The sequence below is a fragment of the Benincasa hispida genome, chromosome 2 (genome assembly GCF_009727055.1).
Source record: "Benincasa hispida cultivar B227 chromosome 2, ASM972705v1, whole genome shotgun sequence".
Classification (NCBI taxonomy): domain Eukaryota; kingdom Viridiplantae; phylum Streptophyta; class Magnoliopsida; order Cucurbitales; family Cucurbitaceae; genus Benincasa; species Benincasa hispida.
In genome coordinates, this window is record NC_052350.1 from 51,228,037 (window position 1) to 51,237,635 (window position 9,599).

Genomic DNA, 9,599 nt, shown 5'->3' on the forward strand with positions numbered 1-9,599 from the left:
GATGCCCTAAATCTTATGGGTTCTTGATGCGTTGATTTATCATGCGACGAAAGGGTGTGTGGATGTGATGATCATGCAAGTTTTCCTAATAAAGCCCAAGTATAAGCCTTCTTAGGGTTCTGGTAAGTCCAGGATCGAACGCAGGGATTACTAAATAGATATGCGACAGATTCTCTGATCCTATTGCGATAGTGATAAGAAGTAGATGGTGATTTAACTTTAATTTTCTAATGCGATGGAATTAAATGCACAACGGTGCAAGGGTGGTGTTGTAACAAATATGCGACAAAGGGGTTGAGAAGAGGTTTTGCTAGCATTTATTAAGATATTGTACAAGTCATGCGATCATGCTATACACAAATATTAAGCCCTACATTTCTCAATGCATAATAACATATTTCCTATGTCTAGGATGCATGAGATGTGTATGGATTGCAGAAGATAGAACTTATTTCTAAGTCTCTACTCTTGTTTATGCGATCTAATCTGGCTCTCTCAAGCCTAGATTCTGTCTTTAGACTATTCTCTCAAGTACTCCAAATGATGAATGAAGCATATATAAGACAAGATGATCGCATAAAGTGTATAGCTTAAGTCATGCTAGCCAAGTACTTCTCAACCCATTCACAAATTTAGCTACTCATGCATGGTGTGAAGAGACTGAACATAAATTGAAATGAAGTTTCCATTCTTGCAAATAAAGTGTTTGAGTACAAAACAATAAATGGTGTAAGAAGTATTAAGCCAGTCAAGCAATGTCTTGCTTCCTCTGGCTTTTTACACTACTTTTATCACTTCAATTCTTTCCTAAGTTGTTAACTCTTGCTCTCGCAAGGGTTTGGTGTCTCTCTTCCGTGTTGTTTTCGGCAGTCTCTAGATCTCTCTGAAAATTAATTTCTTCTCAAGAATTCCCTTCCCTCGGCTTCGCCTCGCTTTTTCTCGCTTGGAAGTCCTCCTGGTTAGGTAGCATTGGGTATTTATAGACTTCCAGACAAGACAGTTCTTCTCACTAATGATTGTGTGGATGGGCAGCATTAATTTCCATACCTTGTTGCGTCGTTTGATCTTCACCGGAAGTTCAATGTATTTGCAATGGTATGGTCCTCAACAGCCATCAATTAAATTTCTGATCTGACTGTTATCGACTTTACGTCTAATCACGTTTTATTACATTAGGCCACCGCTTTTATGTAAGGTCATCACACGATCATCTTTGAGCTACCCTTGGATCGCAAACTCAAAATGCGTTATCGCATTGTTCCTGCATAGAATAACTTCATTTAACTGCTTATATGCAATGAGAGTTAGTGATCGAAATTTTTCTTTTAGTTTGGCGCATTCAATCGTAATATTGCCTATTCACCATCGCTTTCTCCCATTGTTTTAGTAATTCGAGCTTTAATAACTTGACAGGAGTTCCCAACTCACTCAGGATTGAGGTCATGTTACCTATGGTCATCCTAGTGAAGGGAAGCTTCTGTCATGAACGGTGTTATATAACGAGACGTTAACACTTTGTGGTCAGGTCTTATACAAACTCTATGTATAAGACGCCCCCGCTCGCATGTCCCCTACACAAATGATCAGGATCAGACCATCTGTGACAAGTCACAACACTTTGACCATTCCACAAAGCAGGCTGCATCCGTAGCATTACCAGGATAAAGTTTCCCTCCTATATCCATATACTACATACCATTTTAGTTATCACTCAAGACATGATCCACTTGTATGTCACCACATACATGCTTGAGTCACATACAGATAACCAGGGATTTTATGTTTATTGGTTTGTGGTAAAGCAAATAAAACAATTAATCGAGCAAAATACAAGATGTGAAGTAAATATCATATATTAAAAATACAAGCGTTCGTACATACTGTTTACAAACTACAGAACACGAGACTTTAGGGCATCAACCCCAACACTAATCATTTAATGATTTCTTTTTTGACAACCTCTTTCATCGCAGGGTTCAGTCTGCGTTGAGCTTCTATTGAACCCTTCTGATTTTTTTCAAGCTGGATTCGATGCATGCAATACGTTAGGCTAATACCTCTGATGTCTGCGAGTGTCCATCCAATTTCTCTAACATATTTTTTCAAAACACTGCTCAGCACGGTTTTTTTTTCTTCAGGTAACGTAGAGGATATGGTGACTGGTAAGGTTTTATTCTGGCCGAGAAATATATACTTCAAGTGGGTTGGTAGAGGTTTTAGTTCTAGTTAGGTGGTTGCTCTAAAGAGGGTTTCTGTGCTTTTTTTTCTTCATCCAAATTCAGCATTTCATCATTCTTCAACATATCTGTTATCGCGTGACAAGTCTCAATGGATGTTGTCGCATCCTCTCTTTCTTCATTCTCTTCTTTGGACTCTCAATTTTCAACGTAAGTTTGTTCATCATCGGAATCTGATAAGCCTTCCTCATCTGGGAACTTCATTGCCTTGATAATATTGAACCTGAGCTTCTTTTCGTTGATGCTCATTGTGATTTCTCCCTTGTGCACATCGAGCACGATCAATAGACAAGAATGGTTGTCCCAATATGATTGGAACATCTTTATCCGCCTCATAATCTAAGATAATGCAGTTTGCAGGTAGAATGAATCTATCTATTGTTAATAAGACATCCTTTAATTTCCCTTCAGAGTGCACCAAGGATCTATCGGCGAGTTGAAGAGTCACTGTTGTGGGTGTTAGCTGTCCCACATTCAATTTTTTAAAAATTGAAAGGGGCATTAAGTTATGTTTGCCCCAAGATCGCATAATGCTTGACCAATATAGATTCCTCCTATTGAGCAGGGTATTGTGAAACTGCCTGGGTTGTGCATCTTTGGTGGAATTATAGTGTTGTATTCTTGTGTCAATGCCACCGTGGCGAATCTTCCCATGCTTCTCTTCTTCGAGACAATGTCCTTCAAAAATTTCGCATAAACCGACATCTGTTCTATCACTTCTATGAATGGAATATTGATGTGCAATTATTTCAGAATTTCCAAAAAGCGCTGATACTGGCCTTCATCGTTATATTTCTTTTTCAATCTTTGAGGAAATGGAGGTAGTTGCACTTTCAATGTTTCATGGTCTAGAGGCTTAGCGGTGGTCGCATCTTTTGGCTCCCTAGTCTTGGACTCCTTTGATTCATTCTGCGATAGAGGCTTCCTTGATTCAATCACAGATTGCTCCTTTGACTTGGTCTTGCAAGGCTCCTTTATGACTTCTATTGCCGCCTTTCCACTCCTTAGGGTGACTGCTTGGCAATGTTCTTTTCCGACATTCCCTGGATTGCGCAAAAGATCGGTTGAGCTAGGAAATGTCCCTTGGGGTCTGTTCTTTAGCTCTCTTGCAATTTGTCTCATTTGAATTTCAAAATTGCAGATGGATATAGCTTGGTTTTGAAGGACCGTTTCAGTCTTTTCGATGTATTGCTTCAACAGGTTTTCCAGGGATGATGAGGATGGTGGTTGAGAACTGCTAGCTTGTTATTGTCCATTAGATCTATGGAAAAACCCTGGCGATCCATCTCTCTGAGCCACAGGTTGCCTGTCTTGCTGTTGGTTGTTCTTCCAAGAAAAATTAGGGTGATTTCGCCACCCCGGGTTGTAAGTGTTTGAAAAAGGATTGTTTTTGACAAAGTAAACTGATTGAGGATTTCGTGAGCATTCCTCAAAAGAATGCGATTCTTCACATAAGACACAATTGGGGCTTGTTTGATCTATCTATTGACTTGCCCATTTCGAGCTCCTGAATTGTTTAATGCAATGCCTTGCAACAAGTTTATCATCGCCATTCATCTGATTTTGTAACGATGCAATGGCACTGTTACTTGAATTACTTTCTCTGGGCTTCGTTCTTTGATCGCTTTCTTGCCAATCTTCAGGTTTTTTTTAGATGCGATCAAGAATATTCTTTGCTTCATCATATGTTTATCCAAAAGACCTCCTGCTGCTGCCGCATTGGCAGCTGTTTGCGATGCAAAGTTGAGTCCATGATAGAAAATCTCCATTTGGAGTCAATCCGGTAATCCATTGTGTGGGTAGTCGCGTACTAGTCCCTTGAATCTTGCCTATGCGTCACTAAGCGATTCATCTTCTTCTTGTTCAAAATTGGTGATCAATTTCCTCCTTCTGGCATTTTTTGTGGGAGGGAAATACTTCTTTATAAATTTCTCCATAACTTGTTCCAATGACGTTATCTCTTCTGGTTCGAGAGAGTATGCCCATTTTCTCGTTTTAATGCATGGTGAAAATGGAAATAACGCAAGTCGAACTTCTTCTGAGGAAATATTAAGGAATAAAAAGGTGTTGGAGATTTCAATGAAGCTTCGTAGATAGGCATGCGGATCTTCACCACGCTGTCCTCTGAACTGTCTTACTGTTTGTATCATTTGTAACATTACTGGCTTCATCTTGAACCTTAATCCATCCAATGCTGGTCTCATGATTCCTAGGGAGAAATCATACAAACTTGGTGACGCATAGTCCCGGATGGGTCTATTGCGATCATTTGCCAATAGGATGGGATTTTCCATCATGTTGTTTTCATTCGCTACTCGTTCTTCAGGTTGTTCAGCCATTCTACGAACTCTTCCTTGCTGTTTACGTCTGTTTCTCTGCCTTTTGCGGAAAGTTCTTTCAATCTCTGGGTTGTACTTGAGCTCAGGAGTATTTTCTTCACTCATTCGATGTTTGCTTCTTCCTTCACAAGTGGAATGGAAATACTCCAAAAGTCGAAAGCTGCAAAGATCAGAGAAGTTTGATGTTAGTGGAATTTATACCGTAATCCCAAGCAACGACGCCAAAAACTTGATGCGTTGATCTATCATGCGATGAAAGGCTATGTGGATGCAATGATCATGCAAGTTTTCCTAACAAAGCCCAAGTATAAGCCTTCTTAGGGTCATGGTAAGTCCAGGGTCGAACATAAGGATTACTAAATAGATATGCGACAGATTCTCTGATCCTATAACGATGGTGATTAATAAGTAGATGGTTATTTAACTTTGATTTTCTAATGTGATGGAATTAAATGCACAACAATGAAAGGGTGGTGTTGTAACAAATATGCGATACAGGGGTTGAGAAGAAGTTTTGCTAGCATTTCTTAGGATATTGTACAAGTCATGCGATCATGCTATACACAAGTATTAAGCCCTACATTTCTCAATGCATAATGACACATTTCCTATGTCTAGGATGCATGCGATGTGTATGGAATACAACAAATAGAACTTATTTCTAAGTCTCTACTTTTGCTTATGCGATCTAATCTGATTCTCTCAAGCCTAGATTCTGTCTTCAGACTACTCTCTCAAGTACTCCAAATGAAGAATAAAGCATACATAAGACAAGATGATCGCATAAAGTGCATAGCTTAAGTCATGCTAGCTAAGTACTTCTCAACCCATTCATAAATTTAGCTCACTAGAAGAAATTCGAGCTTTAATGTCAGTTTTAAACCGGTATTAAAGGGCTTTAATGTCGGTTGGCAAACTACATTAAAGATAGTATTATTAAAGCCCTTTAATATCGGTTGCCTTTAATGTTAGTTTTAAACTGACATTAAAGAGCTTCAATAACACCAATAACACAGCCTTCAATGTCGGTTGCAACAGATATTAAAGACCTTCAATGTCGATTAAGGTCTTTAATGTCGGTTGCCACTGACATTGAAGGTCTTTAATATTGGTTGCAACCGACATTGAAGGTTTTTAATGTCGGTTGCAACCGACATTAAAGATCTTTAGTGATTAAAGCCTATTGGTTGCAACCGACATTAAAGGTCTTTAATGTCGGTAGCCTTTTTTTTTTTTAATTCTTAACCGACATTGAAGTCCGAATCCGTCCATTTTATCAATTATTGTCCTTTTTTAAAGTTCCCTTGCCAAATCCATTTTTTCGGTAAAAAAGTATAACATGACACATCATCATCGAACGCTATGGCTATGACATATTATTCATGTATGGATTGTAAATCTATTACATCTAATCCGCAAATTCTGCTATAGAATTATAATTTAAAAGGCGTACAATAATCCAGGCTTTGAAAACAAAAATTACAAGTAATACAAAGATTATGATTTTACAAACATTATGAGTTTACTGTCCCTCTCTACTTGGTAAGTATGGATCTCTTCATAATTCTTCTTGAACAGACCCCTCAGCTTCAGCAGTGTCTAGTTATATGCATCTTTGTCTGACCACTGTTGTTCAAAGGATCACAAATATTAAAGGTTTGGGCGTAAGCGTAACACATGCAACGGAAGGTTGTATCCATTATATATATATATATATGAGGAAGGATATAATATCAAAAGGTTAGTATACTCAAGATTAATAGAAGTGATATTATAAAATAAATGATCATAGCTAATGGATTAAAATGTTTGAGAACCTTACCGCCTCTATGAAGATACGTTACATGTAATCTTTCTGCCAGTTAACTGTTGGCTGCTCGAATGTACTTTGGTTTCCCATGCCAAAGAGAAAAACAGAAAAGCGCAGATTTGCAGGACAAAAACAATACAGTAGTAGTTAGTGCAGGTTTCACCTAGATAAGGTGCAGTAAAGTTGTCAGGACGTTGACCATAACTAGCTGCAATGGATTGAAATTTAGTGATCAGGCTTTCAGCAATCAAACATGAAACCATGACCAATGACTAATATTATAACATTATTTCTTTTACCTATGTCCATTCTTTTGGTCCTTGTACATTTTTTTTTCTATGACCCTTTACAGCGAGTTTGGACATTGTACTTCGTCAACGCGTGTATGACCAATCTTATTGATCTCTTGGAGGTGTGAAATCAGATAGAAAATGGATTTAACCAGGGCCAATAAAACATCATGTTCTATCACAAATCGCAACATTAAACTATGTCATGCATATGAAAATGTAAGAAGAAAATGAGGAACAAACCAATCCCTACCAGCTTGTTGTACAAGCTTTATCCGCTAATTACAGGAATCAAGACGTAAACTTTCAATGTAAGATCTTTAGATCACTCTTCACATCAATTCCTTTCTTAGAGAATCGATTATCAGTGTAGTTTCATATTTAATGAATATATAAGGCTCACTTCCATATTCTATAGTTATTATAAGTATAATATAACATAACAAATCCGTTAAGAATGGGGTGTTCTCCTCGTTTCAAAAATACCCATAACTACTGACAGGTAATCGTCAATCTAATCTCTTACAAAAGCACAAAGATTGGAAACAAGAAATTATAATCGCTTCTTTCCTCTACCAGAGTGGTAGTGGTAAAAAGAATGCTGTCAGCAGTGTCCACCTATAAATTTACAATATCCTCCTTTGCAAGCATGGAAGTTTTTGCGCACTGCCATTAGAGTTATACGCCATAGAAACTAGAGAATAATAACTCATCAGCGATACCCGATTAAACAATCTTAAGACTAACTCTAGGGAGGCTTCAATATTTCGAAAACAAGCTAACATATCAGTTATCATCCTAAAACGCCTGTCAATTTTCTCGCCTCCTTCCAGCAAACAGGGTGAGATATCACATTCCTCAATTCACTGGTGCAATTTTTGTAAAATTTTCGGCCGCTGTTTGCGAATCAGATTGCAAGCTTGTGTGCACTTATAATAAAGACTGGTATATTGTAACTGGAATTAGGAAGGTAACACTTATAGTTAAGGGTTAAGTGGAAAAGCAGCAGAATAAAAAACTCATTTTATCAATTAATTGTAGACTACAAACTCACTTTCCTCTTCCTTCCTCAGCAACTAGTCACTGACTTTCCCCACTAGACCAGATCATTGTTTTGAGAAATTAAAGACGGCAACAGTAGTTTCCCTATATTGTAGGTTTGTATCAACCGAGTTTCGAACACCAACGGAAGTTTATCGCCTTTGGCCTAATTGTGGGACTGGCCAATTATGACAAATCTCCGGGTGGATAGGGTAAAATATTGTTTGCTAACATGGCCTGTCCCACAATTTAATAGCACACATTGAGAAATTTGCCAACAGGACGGTTCATCTCGGCTAAGGGCTTAAGGAGTGGTTGATGCTGTAGTTAAATATATTGTCCAGGATGCGATATCATCTAGGTTATCAACCGCAAACACAATATTTTCAAGCACCAAACAGATCTCAGATATTGATTATCTATCGTTGAGTTAGCTTTGCGAGTATGGCGAGTCAGTTAGTAACAACTAAGGCCAACAATACCAATATTGTGCAAATTTCTTCACAAAACTAACAGCAGACAAGAAACATTGGGCGTAACAAAAGTTAAACATACAACATCCATATGCTAGATACCAAAAAAATCAACGTAAAATTTACTCCTCAAATGTGTCTTCTTCATTGGCTATCAATCATCAGACCTTTTCGAACTCTTACCTTTTCTTAAGGATGTTAGTCACAAAAGGTAGACAAGTTAATATGAGGCCATTTAGAAACTTCATAGGTAATTGTCAACAAATTAGGTCATATATACAGAGAGAGATCATTAACTTCAAATCGATTTCAAAGGCCATAGACACATAAAAAGGCCAAAATCTAGAAGAGAGAGACATATTAGAGTGAAACTCATAGTTGGCCTTTCATGAGCATTTTACACAACAGTTGAAGAGTGTGTAACATAAGAAACAAAAATTTATACCAAAACACATATAAGTAACAACATGCCTCCAACATTGAGACATTTTCTTTACAAGTTCACAAGTTTTCAACTCCCTTCTCACAAAATCTCACCAATGCATGATTTTTACCATATAATCCTAAACCATATCTTCATGATCAAAACACATAAAGTAACAACATGCCTCCACATAATCATATGCACAACCAAACATTCCTCAACAAGTCAACAAAGTCATTCAACACGTAAGCTATTACACTACTACAATGAGATCACAACAGGCCTAATTATTTAGCCAAAACACATGATTCAAGATGATCAATATGTAGCCATAAATAATATATAAATCACAATAGAAGCCCAAAACATGCTAGCACACAACAAATAGACTCCAGAAGTAGAATTCCAATTGCACAACGCGTATAAAAGAACTTCTAAACTATTTGAAAGACTCCCAAAGCAATTTTAAAACTCAAGTCGGACACTGTGAATCAAGTCTAAACAAAACTGTTTCATATTCTTGCTGAAAAGTATTCGAAGAGTTTTGAAACTATTCTAAATCCAAAAGAACCCAAACCTTGCTAGTTGGTCTCCGAATTTGCTTAATCCTTGTCCAATAGAAGGAAAACTTTGTTGTAAGCTACCGTGAGAGTCCTAAATAATGTTGAAAAAGAATTTATCACCGTTGACTGCTAATGTAGTCACTATACTAACAAAGATGATATCTATCCACAAGGTTTTAAAGAAAAATATCAAAATACCTAAATCGCGTGAACGATCGACGGCATGAAGAACGATCGACGAACGGTGTGATGAATGATCGACGACGTGAAGAACGATTGAGGGACGACGAGGGAGCTGATAACGAAAAGAATGAGCGACGACGATTTAGGGTTATATTATTTAGTGTCGGCGTGAAAGGTAAAAAAGATAAGAAGTCGCGATTTAGGGTTATATTATTTAATTAAATAAGAAAAAAAAATTA

The 9,599-nt window shown here is 37.5% G+C and overlaps 1 protein-coding gene across 1 annotated transcript; it reads right to left on the reverse strand.

Annotated features, from left to right (window-relative positions):
• Positions 1–2,424: 2,424 nt before the first annotated feature.
• Positions 2,425–2,942, reverse strand: LOC120072145. Its single transcript, XM_039024557.1, has 2 exons — positions 2,754–2,942; positions 2,425–2,700 (listed from the first exon to the last, which is right to left on the reverse strand). Exons 1-2 carry the CDS (start codon positions 2,940–2,942, stop codon positions 2,425–2,427), a joined length of 465 nt encoding a protein of 154 aa, XP_038880485.1.
• Between the last annotated feature and the right edge of the window lie 6,657 nt (positions 2,943–9,599).

What these genes read in the sequence shown, in the direction of transcription:
- LOC120072145 (XM_039024557.1), bottom strand. Translation starts at nt 2,942, where the DNA reads ATGTCGGTTTATGCGAAATTTTTGAAGGACATTGTCTCGAAGAAGAGA. An exon ending in AAGCATTATGCGATCTTGGG is followed by an intron (nt 2,701 to 2,753) that starts GCAAACATAACT and finishes AATGTGGGACAG; the next exon opens with CTAACACCCACAACAGTGAC.